The sequence below is a fragment of the Mirounga angustirostris genome, unplaced genomic scaffold (genome assembly GCF_029215605.1).
Source record: "Mirounga angustirostris isolate CCGP_5_RB_7025 unplaced genomic scaffold, mMirAng1.0.hap1 SCAF_9, whole genome shotgun sequence".
Lineage (NCBI taxonomy): Eukaryota > Metazoa > Chordata > Mammalia > Carnivora > Phocidae > Mirounga > Mirounga angustirostris.
In genome coordinates, this window is record NW_026991717.1 from 48,162,466 (window position 1) to 48,181,322 (window position 18,857).

Sequence of the window (18,857 nt, forward strand, 5' to 3'; positions counted from 1 at the left end):
AGAGCCCGATGTGGGGCTCGATCCCAGGACCCCTGGATCATGACTTGAGCCGAAGGCAGACGCTTAACCGACTTAGCCACCCAGGCGCCCCGAGAGAGAGAATCTTAAGCAAGTTCCACGCCCAGCACAGAGCCCGACTCCGGGCTCGATCTCACAACCCTGAGATCATGACCTGAGTTGCAATCAAGAGTCAGAAGCTTAACCGACTGAACCACCAAGGTTCCCCCTTTTGATTGTTTTGATAGCCAACAGGGAACAAATCTGACATGAGTCACAGTAGGAAAATGTTTAAAAAATATGACTATTGTGTTATGGACTTTTTCCCCCCCAGAATTCATCTACAGAAGGTGGTATTTGGAGGTGAGGCCTTCGGGAGATAATCAGGGTTAGAAGAGGTCATAAGAGTGGGAATGCTATGATGAGATGTTTCCTTGTAAGAAAAGACACCATAGAGTGTTCTCTCCTACAACCCCTCTCCATACACATTAAGGAAAGGCTATGTGAGAACACAACAAGAAGGCAGCCATCTGCAATCCAGGAAGAGTACCAGAACCTGACCATGCTGGGCTCAGACTTCCAACTTCCAGAACTGTAAGAAAATAAACTGCTATTGTTTAAGTCACCCAGTCTGTGGTATTTTGTTATGGCAGCTTAGCAGACTAAGACTGGAGAAGAGAGCAAATGGACACAAGGAGCCCCAGTAAGGAGACCACTGCAATGTCTAGCAGTGAAGTACCAGATCAGAGCTGACAGCAGGCATGCAGAAGCCATCAATTACATATGAAAAAAAATATGCTATTTCACCTGGCCCCCGGGTGCAGAGAAGTTATATTCAGAAACCCTCAATCTCCATTCCTGAAGGTCCCTCGTTTTGCTGTCTCAACTACCATCTACTCTCACATCATTGCAATTTAATATAGATCTTTCAAGGAAGGATTAGGAATTCTTACAATGGGAGATGCAGAGACAGAAGGCCTCAAAACTTTCTTGACGCCAGTTAAGTGGCTGTCAAATCATGCTATAACCCAAACCCAGTCATTGTCTTATCCTGAAGAATAATTAGCAAATGGCTCCTATGGAGCCCACAAGTTCACAGACCTCCAACAAAACCACCCTAATAGGCCTACTGGCGCTGGGTTCTATGAAGTTTAAATTTGATTTCTTCCTTTAAAATAAAGTGAAAAATTCTAAACACAATCCCACAAACACATACATACAAAGAGTCAGGGAAAGCCTCAGTATTTCCCAGTAACAGGTGAGCCAGGTGTTTTATATAGCCAGACAAGCACACTAAGTGGAAAGCAGTATTAGGGCCTGGGGAAGCCCTCATCTTCCCTAATCACACACCCAGAAACAGTAGCATCATCAGACAGCTCAGAACCCTGATACCTTTGTCATTTATGGATAAGACTGAGCCCTTCCTGCTTCAAGCACAGGCATATAGTAGATGCGAGTTCCGATTGCATTTCCTAACCTCATCCTTGCAACCTCTTGTCCTCACTTGGGAATATATCAAGGCCACTAGCACCCGTACTTTTAAATCTTTAAAATGTTAACTCTTACTCACACTAAAATTTTGTTCGGATTACTGCTCATCAAACAAAGCAAAAGCAGCCTATTCCTAAGAACCATTCAGCTGTCATACCTACTTAAGCCTGGGATTAACCTTGTCACTACAAGAGATCCTCAACAAGCATTTAAAACAACTAAGCTGAGAATAAAGGATTCAGGGATACTAATTTTGGGGCTCTAGGGTTTGGGATATAATTAAGAGTTCTACCAAAGAATATGCATGAGAATCTTACTTTTCTGTCTTACCGTCCCCCATTTAACCAAAAAGAGAAAGAATTCATTTGAAGAATTTAGAAATTTTGAGCATTAACTACCATAAGGAGTTCCTTACCTCTCAATCACCTGATGTAATCTTCAATAAGTGATTGTCAGAAATGTTAGAGTTTTGCACATTCTCTCCATCTATACCTGTGAGCTTAGAATCCTTTCAAGAGTTGCGATGCCACCTAACATAAGGCAACCACTATTTGTACAGAACTGTAAGTGTCCACATTTTAGAAAAGAATTTCCTTAAAAATTACTTAACTTGATCACTATCACAACCCCTTAAGGCAGTATTTTTATTTTCCTCATTTTACACATAAGATAAACAGGTTAATGCCCTAAGATTACAGATCTAGTAAATGATAAAGCCAACAATGAACCAAAACTTTGTGACTCCAAACCCTTCTTCTTTCCGATATACAACAATGTGTCTCTATTCTCCACCACCTTAAATGTAAATAAACCATCCTACAAAGACCAATGACAAACAACCGGGTATTACTAGGTGCTCTTTCAAATATCTATAGATGCCCTTCGACAAAATGAAAGCCTAGTCTACTTTTAAATAAATAAAAATACAAAATGGACTAATCAGCACCATTCAATACTATAAGAGTTAGCATAAGTCTCTTCATTTTAATGCATTGAAAGTTCTGTTCCCAAAATTAAATTTTAAGATCTCTTCTGTATGTTTAATAACGCTTTTAAATTACCCTTGGAATAACTATTTTCCATCTGCTTTTACTTGCCTTTATAACCAAACACTAAATCTTTGAAAATGGGAAAGTGAAAATAAAGAATTTTCCATACTATGAAGCAACCATTCTTTCCTAGGACTCAACTAAATAATAACTGTGAATATTCCAGTATCTTACTACTATCAAATTTCATCTTCTTCCCAAGGCACAAAGTCTGATGACAGCTGGACAATAAGAACCATACACAAGAATTACACTCTCCTAAAGACATTTCAGGTTGTAGCTATTTATATTTAATATCTTCGAATACTTTTTTAGAAGTTTTATTGTATAAAGGCTTTGATTATTGCTTTCTTTCTAATAAAAATAAATTCTGAAGCACTTTCTTGTGGAGAATATCAACATTACACCATTTAAGCCACCTGTTACAACAAAATTTAAAGATTTCTAGAGATATTAAATTCTTCCTCAAGACAAACCTTGCCCTGGTGTAGATTGGTATCAGTGCAGGTGCAACTACAACTCATCAGTTTGCTACTTCTGAGGGGCAATAAGAAACCACAGGCAAATGTGTATCACTGTTGACTTCTCTATTTCCTCTGCAAAATGAAGTTACCAATTTCCTATAAGAATTATGAAGAAAACAGTGTATGAGTAAATATTTACAAAATACTTTTATCATTACTGATTTTTTTTCAACAGTAAGACGACTCCTTCCTTCAGTCATTCACTGGGCAAAGAGCTACTACTATACAACTTGTCTAGCAAGCCTCCACAGTCAAACTCAGAGTCTGTTCACTGCAGCACTACAAGAGAGATTATATAAATATGAAGGCAAGAGAGACCTTGGCTGTATGACCTGTTCTGTGTTCCTACAGCAGAGAATCTCAAACCCCTACTAACTTTAAGCAGATTTAATTATTCAATTATTTATTATTTAATCTATTTATTTAATTGAGCTTATTTCTTTTAAGTATTCATGGTTCTTGTTTAAGTACTCATGGTTCTTGAGACAGCACCACTGGGAACACACAAGGGAACAGGTTGGCAAGGCAACCAGAGTCTGAATGGCCAATTGGCATGCCCCTCAAAACATATCCAGCAAACTAGTTTCGTAGCTACTTTTCATAGTTTTTATCAATAGTAGGAATGAGCCACGGGCGCCTGGGTGGCTCAGATGGTTGAGCGTCTGCCTTCGGCTCAGGTCATGATCTCAGGGTCCTGGGATCGAGTCCCGCACCGGGCTTCCTGCTCCTTGGGAGCCTGCTTCTCCCTCTGCCTCTCTCTCTCTGTCTCTGTCTCTCATGATTAAATAAAAATAAAATCTTTAAAAAAAAAAAAAATAGTAGGAATGAGCCAATGAGAGGTTATGGAGGAAAATTTCATACATCCATTAGAATCACAATATGTTTGCAATGAAGATGCCCTTAATAAGTATATTGCAGGAATAAACATCATGCTACGTACGAATCTATGAAAACTTTTAACCAATATAAAAGAAGAGAATAAAATTACCAAAGACTGTGGGTGCCTGGGTGGCTCAGTAGGTTAAGCGTCTGCCTTCGGCTCAGGTCATGATCCCAGGGTCCTAAGATCAAGCCCCACATCGGGCTCTCTGCTCACAGAGAATCTGCTTTTCCCTCTGCCCCTCCTTCCCCCTGCTTGTGCTCTAATAAAAAAATTAAAAATTTAATTAATTAATTAAATTATCGAAGACCAGTTTTGTTATCTGTCCCACACAAAACTGTATCTTAGCTCCTCCTTTTCTTCATGAAGATAACTTGCTAGGATTCTCTTCTCCATTTGCTCTCAGGCATAAAAGTGGGTATGGTATGGTCAGGGTTGAGGCTTCCTTTTGAAAATGATCATATAGTACTAGTTTTACATATTATATATATAAAATTACTCTTACTTCGGTTTATGTATCTATATTAAATATATCTCCTGTTAGCACCCTGAAATTTCCCATGCAAACTAACCAGGGAAATATCGGTACACTCCTTGGCCCAAAAGTGTATCCCTCCTCAAAATAGAAATTGATTCCCTAAATCAATGTACTGGCGAAAATATTCAAACACAAAGCTCAGCCTGAAAAGTCAAATTCCAAGAAGAATTTCCTTTATGTTAACAAGTTTACCACCATTATTTTTCCTGTATTTAAAATAATAAATTCTCTAGTCTAGACTTTTAGTCCAAAAAAAGAAATTCTTATTTTGAGTTGTAAATAAGACCTGGGAGACACATACAAGAGGGGGGTCTATAAAACCTTTTTACCTTTTCAAAAATCCATGAGGACAGGTGGATTTTAGAATTCACTTTTTCAAATTTAAGAAAGAAATACAGTGCACATACCATACATTACAAATCACTGCCAGCATCTGGTAACCATAAAACAACTAGGAAAACAAACTGTCAATGGCCTCCCTTCAGATAAGATCAGATTTTGCCACTAAAACAATGTATGCTGAATTTAAAGGAAAAATTTTGATTCAGACTTTTTTGGATTTCAAAATCGCAGATCAGAGATTGTGGACCTGTGGCAGGTAAAAGGTGATCTTGACATATAATAATTAATTATGCCATCCCCTAGAATAAAAAGAACTAGCTGATGCTTAGACAAGAGACATTTAGGATATTTCGTACGGTCTTGAAATGGCTCTAATTACTTGCCTACTTATAGAAAGGCATAATCAATTCAAGCTGTCTATAAGTTCCCACCAAGAGAATGAACACGAAACAACTATCCCCCTTAAACTTTATTCTAAATTGGGACCAACACTGAAAAACATTTTCTAAAACCTTTAGCATGTCAATGCCAAGCAGACAGGAAAAGGGCCTCTGACTAGATGACAAAGTCAGCTAGATACAGTAGGGCTTCCAAATAGCAAAAACCTAAGAGGACCTGCTAACTCAGGTTTTTGCTATTTGAGGACCCACACAAACTCAGATTCTCTAAATTAACTTGTGGCCAAACCATGCTTCTGCCATAAATTCAAAGTGAAGCCTAGCATTTTTTCCTCTCTAGTGGTACAGCAAACCTTTTATTTATCCTCAACAACCTCAAAACAACATATGTCTCAAGGACTGAGAAGCTTGATGACTGTAATTCCCTCCTAGCAAGGATCCCTGCGGTGCTCCACCACTACTCACAACTCTTGCTGAGAGCAGGAGCGCATTTGCTCATTGACTGGAGCTGCGTGATCATATTAAATTCAACCTGTGTTCTCTACATTAACCATCAATGAAGTGGTGGAATAGTAATCGTGAGTTGATCCTGCTCATTTCAAAGCCTCACAATGGCTCCCTGGCAATACCACCGGAAGAAAATAAACCACAATTTTTGAGGGAGGTTTCCAAAGAGACTTCCCTTGGGTAACTAGAATAATCTTTCAAATTCAGAGAACTCCCTCAGTTCAAATTCAGGCACTTTCCTAGCACCTAAAACAGATCTGACAAAATGACACCTTCAGCCAACATTTTTAATAGCCAAAAACATGGTAAGGTATGGTAGTGGTTGTTTTCAAAAAAAAAAAAGTAATCTCTTCTATCCTGTACCTTATCTTTAAGTTGTTTTATTATTTTATTTTGAAATTTTCATCACTGAGTCACTACCCAATACAATAAAAATTAGCAACCAATCCCCAATCTGTTTACATTTCAGTATGATCTTTAAATATGATCTTTATGTCCCCAATCAGCTTAGAGTAGCTTGGATGACTCACCATGGTCTTTATGAAAGCACATTTTTAACCTGGAACACACCAGAGCACATTTCAAACAACAACAAAAAAAACCCAAAGCCTCTCTATAAAAATATACATTTTCTTCTCACGCCATGGGCATGTTAAGAAATTACAGGATGATCTGGCTGGAAACAGAAAACAAGTGACATTACTAACAAATTTCTCTGTGCTTTATGGAATAACAATTTCCTCCCTACCAAAACCCATTTGCCCCCTAATGTAATGATCCTTTTTCATAGACTTCTGTGGGAGCAAGAGAAGATCCACAAATAAAAACAGCTGAATAATAAGCTCTAGAGCTGGGCTTCTCACTAAAGAAAAGATAATATAGGCCTGCATCCCACTCCACCTTTGCCCCTAACCCCAAAGATACAAAGCAGGTGGAAGGCAATGTTACACACTAACCACGATGCACGTTCTCAGAACCTCAGTTTTACTCAATGATTAATTAAAACATATTTATATTACAACAAATACATTTGTGTTTGGGAGTAGAAAGTAAAATGCACATAAATTTTTAAGGTAAGATTTCTTCTGCTCACTTGCAATGTGTTGCTTCAGGCTACCAAGGGAGTTTATGTTCCCTCTCCTCTGCTATTAAGAAAAAATTGGAGAAGCTCTACTCTAGAGACTCTTAACATTCTCTCCAACCTGTCTCCCAGCTATTCTATCCTCTCAGGTCACATAATTTTTATTTTACTTATTTATTTAGTCTACATTTCATTCCAGAAAGAATTTCAGGTAGCTAGAGAGAGAATATGGAGAAAATACTACATCCAAGTGGCAATGCCTAAGCATGGAAGAGGGTTTTCAAAAGCTGTACACATTTCTGTCCACCATTCTGCACTATATAATATCTAACCTACAAAACAGTAGTATTAAGAAGAAATAAACTGCAAAAGAAAAAAAAAGGTAAGGTTCTTAGGTATATGGTGCCCTTTCAAAGCTACTCTCCTAGGGGGGAAAAGTTTTTTTTTTTAAGATTTTATTTATTTGACAGAGACACAGTGAGAGAGGGAACACAAGCTGGGGGAGTGGGAGAGGGAGAAGCAGACTTCCCGCCGAGCAGGGAGCTGGATGCAGGGCTTGATCCCAGGACCTTGGGATCATGACCTGAGCCGAAGGCAGATACTCAACGACTGAGCCACCCAGGCGCCCCCAAAAAACTTTTTTTAATTTAAAAAACTACTGCCTGATTTCTTCTTAGACTTCTGACAATACATATAATTTTATGGCACTGAAAAGTAACTTTGATATGTTGCCCTTGTGGGGGCATTTCCTCACCTCCACCACCACTAGCATAGCACCTAGTATATAATAATAGTTCAATAAACATTGCCAATAAAGCTGGTCCTAAGTATTACTGCTATTTATTAATATTATCATTAGTAATACCTAAGAGTGGACGGGGCAGAGGAAGAGGGAGAGAGAATTCTAAGCAGACCCCACACCCAGCACGGAGCCAGACACAGGGCTCAATCCCACCACCCTGAGATCATGTCCTGAGCCAAAATCAAGAGTCAGATGATTAACCAACTGGACCACCCAGGCACCCCCAGCAGCTACCATTTTTGAAGCTGCTGTGTGGCAGAAGTATAAAGATAATCTTATTTGATCCTCATAAAGATTCTGAAGGTAGGCAGTATCGTACACTTTTCACAAAAAAGAAAAGTATGGTCAGATCATTTAAATGACTTGCCTAAGGCCACCCAGCTAATAAGCTGCAAAGCACTGATTCCATTCCAGCTGTTTGGTTCCTGAGCCCAATTCCTCCCACTATCCTACAGTGCCTCTCTTAAGAAGTCAAGAATTCAAGTGCTCTCACTGATAGAGTCCAATTAGATTACACTCCATTTCAATAGGCACAGGTCAAAGAATGATAGGAATTCCCCCCAGTTACCGCACAACCAATTTATACACAAATATAAATCTGTACATAATGTCATCTTATATTCCATTCATATACAAATAAAATTGTATTTTTACATTAAATAATTATCCAAAGTCACTAATTTTATACATCTAACTCCACCTTTAACATCAATCCTTGACCTGATAATTTATCTCCCTCTGAGTTCATTTTCCTAAGGGTATTTATTCACTCTCTTAGCTTTAATTATAACTTGCAGGCACAAAAAACAAAATCTACATCTCCTATCCAAAGGAAATCAATGTGTAGATAAAAATATAGTACGTACAAGAAGGTTCACTATCACATTTCTTATAATAACAAAAAGCAAATTAACAAAATCCCTAAATGTCAAGCAGTGAGAGAACTAATTTTTAAGTTATGCTATATCCATTCCATGTAATCTCATACAGTTTCAAACTAAGTTTATAAAGAATCAAGTACATGAGGAAAATGCTCACAATATTAAGTGAAATAAAAAAGCACGACTTAAAATGAAACCATCATTAAGCTCTCAACTTTACAAACAAAGGACTAACAGGAAAAACAAAACCAAATGGAAATATATCAAAACAACAATTTTCTCTGGACAGTGAAATCATGGGTGTATTTTTTTCCTTTGTTGCTTTTTCTGTTCTCCAACTTTCTTTTCAATGATAACTATTAATTTTACAAACAAAAAAGAGCTGCTGTTGTTCCTTTTTTTAACCAACATCTTTAACTCATCTCCCAGCACTTTTCTCTCATAAATCCCAAAATTAGCTAGAAGAGTCCCAAGTCGTGTGAAATTTAAAATGCTCAAAACAATTCAGCATCTTTATTTCCCCCCGCACTATCACACTCCAGTTATGCTAGAACTGCAACCTTAAGTCATTTCTCTTAACCTAAAGAAATCCAGTTCTTCAAATTCTGTCAATTCTTTCTTTCTGGCATTTTTCCTTCCTTCTCTCTATACTAATACCAAGTCAAACCTTCACCAGCTCACCCTTGGATTAGCACATTTGCTTCCTGAATGAAAAAATGCTTTCCTTATTCTACTGTCTAACTGCTAACAATTCACTCCACCACAGCTAAATAGGTGCCAGGCACTGTTCTTGGAGCTTTACCTGTATTAACTCAGTTAATATTCGTAACTACTCTGTGAAGATAGCTACTATTTTTAGTCCTACTTTACAGATTAAGAAACAGAAGCACAGAGAGGTTAAGTAATTTACCCAAGATCCCCCAGCTAATAAGTGGCAATGACTGGATTTGAAGTTACGTAGTTTGGCTCAGATAATAGTATGTAAATATGAGCTCCTACAGGAGTGCATGGTGATTAATAAAAACCAGTTTCTCTTTCCCTGAACTGTACAGCCCTTTGGAGCAAGTCAAATTCCCATTTCTGGGTCTCTTTTCATGCCACCCCACATCTGGGAGGCCAGTTCTCTTCTCTAATTCATTTTCCATATCTCCTTCAAAAATCAACTCTAACTTCAACATCTCTAAGTTTTCCTTAAGCCAGTTTCCTTAAGACTCCTCAACACATCTTTATTCTCACGGACTCAATTTAAACTACATCAATGTGCAGTTGTTGACATTTTTTTTTATGTCATAAAAGTATGCCTCACAATTTTACATTTTATCGTACTACCTAGATAATTTAATACCTACACTTTTTTTGGTCTATGTCCTTCTCCATTTCCCACCTTCCTAAAAGATCCTAGAATAGCAGACTGCACAAAGTAGATACTAAATAAATATGCAATTAACTGATAAATCTGAGATACGTATGGCTCAACTATTTAAGAAAGTCATTCATTCATCTTTTGAACTGACATTTAAATGTTTGTCTTCTCATTTTATTCCCTAAACGCAAAAGCATTAGATTTCTAATTGCAACAACCTCATCCAAAAAAAATATATTCAAATGATACCCAAAAGCAATCTTAATGATTTAAAAAAAAAAGGTATCCCACACACTGTCCAGAAATAGCCTTTTTTTTTTTTTTCCCAAGAGACTATAATAGTGTTACTTTACTCTCTTATGGCCAGAGTTATAACCAAGTCTTCTACAACACTAAGCAGGCAGTGACATTCCAGGCATGATTTCCAATTGTTCAAGCACAGAAAAAACTATCTGCCTTTAGTAAGAGATTCCACTCAATGGTCCCCTTCAAATCTAAAAATGTGAAAGCAACCGTTTTTGCGTTTAAGGTTGAAATCTTTATCTTCCTATTCCAAGAGAATTATTTTAAAACTCAAAGAAAAAGAGACACTAAAGGACAGTCTAAAAGACAGAAAGTTGAATTTATATTTAAATTGTTAATGAAAACAGGTAAAAATAAAATTCCTTATAGGTATGCCTCACTATATGCAACAAACAAGTCTCATCATCTAATCAAATTGTTTTCCAAATCCATTATAAGCCATGACCACTTAAAGAAACACTACAGGAACTGTTCTAAAACGCACACAATACTCACAGTTATAATCTTTTCTCTAATTTTTGTTTTCCAAGTTGATACTTTCATATACGGCTTATGTCTAAAGGACTCCTTTGCTACTTAGCTTTTACCTTAAATGAGCCACTTAACCGCAGACCGTATTTATCCTAAAATATTATATTTTTCTTTACATGCCTACTGACTCTGCAGTTACTCTCATTCATCACTACAGCTTGGCAGGAGCAAATGTCCAACATGGTTCAAACAACAGTACTAAATTTGAACAAGTGTGTATTCCTAGACATAGTATTTATTACAAATTTTAATACTGATAGGTACACACTATGAACCACACCCTACTCATTACCTTAAAATACCTTAAATGAAAAGAACAAACCTAGTTTACCCTCTATTTAAAATTACCATTCCTACCTATATTACAGTTCATTGATAACATTTTGGTTTTCTTTCTTGATTTCTTTCAAATGTTACAAATAATGCCACAACAATTTGAAAAGCTTATTCCATGTTTAATAGGGTGAGCAGGTATTTACTAATATTACCATGGATTTTCTTTAATTACTTGAGAAGTGGATGCAGTTATAAAAGGGAAACACCAGGGATCCTTATGGTAATGGAAGTTTTTGTATCCTCACTGTATCACTGTCAATAACCTAGTTCTAATATTGCACTACAGTTTTGCAAGATGCTACTATTGTGGAAAACTGGCTAAAGTGTACACAGGATCTCTGTATTGTTTCTTACAACTGCATATGAAACTAACAATTATTTGAAACAAAAAGTCTAATTAAAAAAACTTAATTTAATGAGAATTCATTTTTTCTGGCTCTGTATCAGTACTTTCAAAAAGCATAAAGCCTGTACAAATGAAAAATTTCCCCCAAAAAAGTGATCAGTAACTGAAGAATGAAAAACTGTATTTTAAAAATTAAAAGCGGAAAAATAGTTCTTACAATTACTTCCAAAAATCTTAGGCAAGAAGAAATTATATTACAAAAATCTGCTTTGAATAACAAAAAGTAAAGCTTTACCTGCTAAGTAAAATAACTTTCTGAAAATATCAAAAATAGATTCAATATATAGAGAGCTTACAAAATGAATATACCCATTCCATTTCAATATCTCTTACTACTTGGATTCAAAAACTAATAAAGGAAATTTTTTGGATATCATGTAAACATTCAAACTACTACTAAAAATGAAACCCAATACCACAATTTAGTTCTACAAACTCAGACTCTGAAGTTGGAGGGAATAGTGGATTTAAACACCTGAACTACTTCCATTTTATCAATCCTTTCAACAAGTTTTCTCCTGATACACTCGCCTAACATAACACAGTACCTCACTTTTAACTCCTACAGAGAGAAACACCTCTCAAGGTCACTGTAAGAACATCGCAGACTCTATCATACAAAAGGGACAAATTCAGTCTTATGATAATGCAAGAAAATTAACACCTTAATGAAGAAATAGCATTTAACAGATTTCTCCAGACAAGTAATAGAAATACATCCTCATCTTTTCCAATGACTTTTGAAGAAGTGTGAGCTATCATACAAGTTGTTTTAGGAATAAAACTTTAAAAAAACATTTTTTTTAAACTATAAGATATATGCTTTCAGCTAAAAAAATTCTACATCTGTTCTATTATTTCTCAAAAAAAGCCCAATGTTAAATTAAGTATTCCTCCAAAAGAACATACAAAAGGAAATTATACTGCACAACTACATCTTTCATGAGGGAAAGGCTTGGGGTCTTACAATGTTACTCCAAAATACAAGAAAACTCTAATCTCTAAGTCAGCTCCTCCGAAAGAAATATCTTTAGCTCTCTTTAGCTCCTTATATTGCTGCAAATATACAGAAATTAAGACATATTATGTATCCTTTGAAATCAGAAGATTATTCAGATGTCAATCAAGTACATAAATAATATTGCTATACCAGTTTCTTCTGGACATTTCCTTTAAGATAAAAAAACTAACTATAGAAAAACCACATCTACCAATATACTGATATAAAATAATCACTTATGCCATTATGCTTTCCCCAAAATTTAAATCCATTCACTAATTATTAAAGGTCACAGCTTTTTTTTTTTTCTGGAATTTAAAACAAACCACAGAGATAAATATAACTATGTCCAGTGAACATATGTTTAAATTCAAACTTTCAATGGACAAGTAACAAATCTAACAGTTTTAAAATTAAAAATTTCCTACTCCAAAGAATCAAACACCATATAATTTCTGCAATATAGACAAATAATTTTTTCCTTTGCATAATGCGATACAAAGGCCCACAAATGTTCCAATGTCATGCTTACAATGATACATACCAAGTTCACACATACTTTTTAGTTTTACACACTACATGAATCACACGTTAATTTTAAAAAGTGAAAAAAATATAATTGCCTTTATTCTAAAAACAGAAAAGTATTTCTAATAGCAAGTTTCTGAAGTTCATGTCCTTGATATCAATGAGTATCAGTTAAATATATTTTCCACAATTCAAGTTTGAACAGCCTAAAACAACAATGTCACTACTCATTTAAAGAAGTATACTAAGCATCTACTATGTATCAGACAAACTAAATTTGAAAGTACTAGAAATGAATTATTAGTTGCAAAAATTGAGATATACTCAAAACAGTAGTAAAGAAAGGAATGCAGCCTCCTTCTACATTAATAATTTTTTCTACCCTCCCCCAAAAAAGTGACAATTTTCAAATAATTACCAGTAAATGGGAAGGAGGTAAGAGTAGAGTCGGGGTTTGGCTAACATTTTAATGATATACTTCTGAATAAGGAAAATATCAGCCTTTAGCATATTTAAAACCTAGAATGCTTTTATTTTGCTTATTTGAGGTGTTAAACATGCTATATTTTACCCATAAGCTGTAATTTTATCATGAAAAATAAATTTTAATAAATTAAGTTAGTGAACTATTTTTAAATGGAAACATTTTTTAAATATGAAGTGGTATAAGATGTTATCAGTTATGACATTTCCTTCTTTCCTGATGTTTTGCTCTTATAGTACCTTAAGAAATCATTTTACTAGGGAAAATAAAAGCACAGGTCAGAGGGAATTACTAAATTTCAGCCCAGGGATTTGACAGCTGGTTTTAAGATGATGCTATCCATGGCTTTATTTTTTTTTTTTTTCATCTTTGAGAACTAAGAATAAGTTTAAGTTAAAAAGAAAATTGCAGGTTTTGAACACTAGAATGGACCTTGCTTCTGGACTGTTTATTTTCGAAATCATGAGTTTAGATAAGTTAGAAAAACAAAAAATTCATACTTAAGAAATATGGGATAAATGTTAATAATGGAGCAAAGTAGTTATAAATATACAGAAAGTAAATTTAAAAACCACAGCACCAGTGTAGGAATAGTTATCTAATTTAACTTATTCTAAACATTATCCTAATGTCATCTAATAGATGTCATTTGAAAATAAATCTTTCTATTCATTTATTTGTAACATTCATTCCTTTAACATTTTAAATAACTGTCCTAAAAATTGTTAATTTGCTGCAGACTTCCAAAGAAACGGCAATCTAAAATAAGTCTTACTAATTATTTGACTCAATTCCACTTTTCATACGCATATATTAAATAACATTATTTCACCAATTTTTTAGAACCCAAATGTAAATAATGCTAATAGGCTGAAATTTTAGCAAAATTTAAAAATACAGATATGTAAATAAACATTAAAAAAAAAAGACCACACATGGACCACCGAGTGTTTTCTTCTGGTACTTGTCCAAACAGAGGCAGGATGTAATCCCTTGTACTCAAACAAAACAAACTGAACTTAAAAATTCATGGAAAACAGAAAAAATTTACATCAATACTTAAATTCTCAGAAATATCAATGGATCCTGAATTGCTTCTAATTTGAACTGGACACTACAGAATGACATGAAAATATTAAAATACTTCATATTTTTCTACTAAAAGGTATCACAACACCAAAATAAGAGTTTCTGGTTTTAGATATCATCTTACCTGATCCACTGAACTGACTGCTTCCCAGTGTCGTCGGTCTGGTTTTCCCACTATTAACAGGTGGAGAAAACATCTACAAAATAACCCAAATGTATCTGTTAGTCCTGAAATTCTTCTAGACTCCTTGCAAACAAAAGTCCACCAAGAGTCATCAGTTACTGTATTTCAGAACGAAGTTAAGATAAAATTGAAGATATACATTCAGACCCAGAAAAGCAAATACACTGAGTGATACTATTTCCTAATGCTACTTGGAAATACCGGTTATATTCTGTTCTCAAAACCCAGTCACTTACATGAGAAAATCTAAGATTATTAAGTTTAAATTGTAAATTTTTGTCCATGATCTTCACTTTCTAACAGAAATCTCATTACATTTACATTACCATTCAATACACACAATCAGAATCACATCCAATGAAACTACTACATAGAGTAAGGATCCATTATAACCCAGTTTTATGAAGTAGGTATTGGTCCTGACTCTTAACAACAGTTAAAAAAGGAATTCAACCCTTTAGAGATAAAGGCAGTAGGCCTTCGGTTTCAGCTATTTTTAAGTCATTCAATTACTCCCCATGGTAAAAGATTTATAAATATACACATACGTATATATACACATATACACACATAAATATACATGTACTTAAAAGTGTTCAGCCAAAAAGGCTGGAAATTCTAGCCTTTAACTGGCTTTCTCATAACTGACATCTTTCGGATATTATAAATTCTATCACTTCTTAGGGAAGGAAATGGAGTGCAGAAAAAATAATTTTCTTTTCTTCTTATAAAGTTCAAAATCCCTAATAATCATCAGGGTCAGAGGGTGACTCAACCAAAGCTCATGGTTACATTGTTCTCCTTTTAACAGGCTAAATCAAATGACCCCTCTGGCATTAAAGTTTTAAATCTGCAAGTCTAGACATTACATCAAAGTTCAGGTGTCCAACTTGGGGGAGCTGGACTCCAGCCCTGAGAACTACTGCTCAAAGCAGATGGAGTTCACGCTGCCTAGTCTCCACGTCGCTTTCCCCCTTCCTTTCCTTTTCTTTTTTTGCTTTTTGTTGTTTTTTTTGTAAACCTCAGCAGAACCCCAAGATGCCGCGGAAAGCTCCATACCGCACTGAAGTCCAGCAGGTCGCTCAGCTCCTTGTCGGTCCCTATAGCAGCCATGCGCTGCTGCTGGGGATTCATCTTCAGCCACTTCTAGCGGGTCCTAAAGCAGAGGAAACAGGCTCAGAGAGACCACCGAGGCCCAAAGTGTGTGCGGGGATGAAAAGGGGCGTAGGGCCGGAGCGAGAGCCGTGGGCTGACTTCCAGCACCCCACTCGTTCCCACCGCCGCGCGGGCAGGGGGCAGGAGAGCCCAGCACCGCGCCGGGTCGGTGAATCCACGCGTTCCTCCGCGCGGCCAGGGAGCGTCGCGGCGGCTCCCGCAACTCGCCGCCTCTCCCGCAAGTTTCCGAGCCCAACCCTGCCCCCTCCCCGGTGCCCCCACCCCGCGCGGCCGCCGGGTGCTCGGCGCGGCGCCCGGCCGGGCGGGGGTCTCGAGGGGCGGGGTGAGGGGCGACAGGGCATCCAGCGAGCGGAGCGGCGACTAGGGGAGATGCGAAGTGACTCACAGGCTCGGCAACAATAGAACTGACAAGTTGCAGGGAACGCGCCGCTCGCAGGCCCGCGTCTGCCGCCGCCGCCGCCCGGACGTCCCCAGCGGGCCCCGGGGGTCGGAAAGCAAGCCCCGCGCGTGCGAGGGGCGTTTTTAAAAAGAAAATACAAACCCCGACAACTAGTCTCGCTCTTGCCGGGCGTCCTCCTCCCCGGACTCGGCCTCCTCCCACTTTTGCTGCTCTGCCTGCGGCCGGCCAGCCCCAGACCTGCCGAACAATGAGCCCGGCGAGGCGGCCGAAGCAGCCTGCTCTCCCGCGCGCCCTGGAGCCGGAGCCGAGTGGCGAGCGGGGCGCGCAGGCCGAGCGCGCCGCCCGCGGGCCTTGGCCGCCCGCGACTCTCGCCTCCGCCCCCACTCCGCTCCCCAAGTTGGAGGGAACCCCGGGCTCGCCTCTCTGTACAAAGGAGCGCGGAGTTGGGGCGCCGGGCGGGGGACGCCTCCGCTCCGGCAGGGACGCGACGGCGCCCCTCAGCCCCCAGCCCCGCCACGGCGTACCCCTCCCGCTCGCCTCTCCGCAATTACCTGCCGCCCCGTCTCCGCATCCAACCGCCCCGATTAAAGTTCACTTTGGCCGGGAGAGCGGGCTCGGGCTTCCCCTTGCACCTCCCGGCGGCTCGGCTCACTTTGCCCCGCGCGAGCTCTCGGATCCGGGCAGGGGAGGCGGCTCTCGGGCCTGGCCGCCCCTTCCTCCCGGGGCGGGCTGGCGGTCCCCCCGAATAGAACTTGTGGGTCTCCTCAGGCGGACATTTTTTTCGCTGAGGCGGCCTCAGCACCGCGCTCGGCTCGGCTCTGGATCCCTCCGCGCCGGGAAGAGCCCCGGGTTAACCCTTTCGTCCCCGGCTCGCTCCCGCCGCCTGCGCCGAGGAAGTGGGGCCAGCGGAGGGGGTGGGGAGGAGCCGGCGGGAACGGGGAGGGGCCGCCGCGCGGCCGGTGGACAAAGCCCGCGGTGGGGTGAGGCGGGACGGAGTCGCGGCCGCCGGGGAGGGGCGGGAGACGCGCGCAGCCACTCCGCGAAGTAGGGCCGGGCCGCCCGCCGAGGGCGTCTAGTCCGTGCCCCCGGGAGCGGGGCGGCAGGCACCGTGGCGCCTCCTCCGGCTTGTCCCGCTCCTGCGTCGGGCGGCGGAGCGGCGCGAGAGAGACGCAGCTGCGGGCGCATCTGGATTCGCTAACCAGGCCACCCAGCCCGAGGCCGCAGAGCCCTGGAAGCTGCAGTTCCTGACCAAGCAGCGCCGGACGCCGGACGCAGCGCTCGGCCGAGCCCGGACGTTCTGCGTGCGTGGGGAAGGGAGACCGAGCCACCTCGGTCCGCGCTTGGAGTTGGTGCAGCTGGTCGAATTCGTCGCTGAGCAGAATGCAGGAAAAGGGTCAAAACTCCCTCAAACTGTACAAAGCATTGTGGGCTTCAGGTACCCAAACACTCCACTCACACAAGCCCCCAAGTCTACAGTCACCTCTTCCCACGCGAATCCTGTTCAGGGCCACGGAATTGGACAGCGAGACGCGTTCTTGGAAACGGATCAAGCCAGTGCCATCATTTTGCAGAGATGGCCCAGAGAGGTTTGGTCGCACAGCCACTATCTTGGCGCAAGTTCCGAACTTAGCTCGAAGAAGCCCCAAAGAGAGTAAAAAGAGGACAAAGTAACTAAACTTCAGTTCCTTTCAGTTTGGAAATGGAAATAAGGTTTTCTCCAGTGGCAGCCAGTGTTTTTGGCTCAGTGAGTGCAGTAAAGACCAGTAAGGGCCAGGCAGAAGAAACACTGAAGAAAGGAGGCACATCCAAGGTAACAAATTGAAGGAAGCAGCCAACGCCTTGAGGGCAACAACATGGCAAGAAGGAGTCATTGAAGCCCAGACTTGCGTCGAAACAAGGAGGTAGATTTAGCTGCAAATATGCAGTTGCTGTGCTTTATTACAACCCAAGCTGTCCAGAGGGAGAAGGCAATTGTTGCTTGGGGCCGGGGGTTTCCATGACTTGTCAATGGCCACACCCTGGACCTTGTGCCATATCCTGTGGTAGTTTCTCCATTATCCACTCTCCCTTATCTAGGTTAACACCCCTTGTTCTTAGCCGTCACATCCCTGCCCTGGCTGTGTACTGGAGCATGTGGTTCCAATATAAACAAATTAGCATAATTCCAACCTAAATAAAGCAACATAGTCCCATCCCTGCCACAGTTACTAGTTGGCAATGGGCATGACACAATTTGGGACAATAAGAGGAGCAATTTACTGTGGCCTTTTGGGGCCGTTTTTGTTTGTCTGTTTCACATATTCCAAAACAACTTCAGCAGCGACTTCCTCTTTCTGCATGTACTCCAAAAACCAGGGAGCATAACAACAACAACAAAAATTGAAAGAATATCACCATCATGTTGTATGGAAAAAAAATTAAGGAGCCCCTCAGTCGTCTTCCAAGCACAAGGTCCAGCTAGGTTAAATAAAGCAGGCATGGAGAAAGCAAAGAAATATGATCTTTGATGTTTTTGAGGCTCTCTGATGAAATGGCTTCAGAACCCAGGTCTACCTTCTTTGATGAAA

The 18,857-nt window shown here is 39.7% G+C and overlaps 1 protein-coding gene across 7 annotated transcripts in view; it reads right to left on the reverse strand.

Annotated features, from left to right (window-relative positions):
• The window catches only part of TCF12 (transcription factor 12), a 375,623-nt gene extending 358,452 nt beyond the window's left edge, over nt 1-17,171 (reverse strand). For 2 of the 7 annotated variants that reach the window (XM_045899994.3, XM_054513525.2), the window contains exons 1-3: nt 16,842-17,171; nt 15,774-15,870; nt 14,655-14,727 (exon numbers count right to left, since the gene is read on the reverse strand). In XM_045899994.3, the coding sequence (XP_045755950.1) occupies nt 14,655-14,727; nt 15,774-15,848 (148 nt within the window). In that variant the 5' untranslated portion in view covers nt 15,849-15,870; nt 16,842-17,171. Of the gene's footprint in view, nt 1-14,654; nt 14,728-15,773; nt 15,871-16,431; nt 16,589-16,841 lie in introns of those variants that run through there. The other 5 variants (XM_045899996.3, XM_045899993.3, XM_045899995.3 and 2 more) reach the window with 4 other exon arrangements.
• Nucleotides 17,172-18,857: the final 1,686 nt, after the last annotated feature.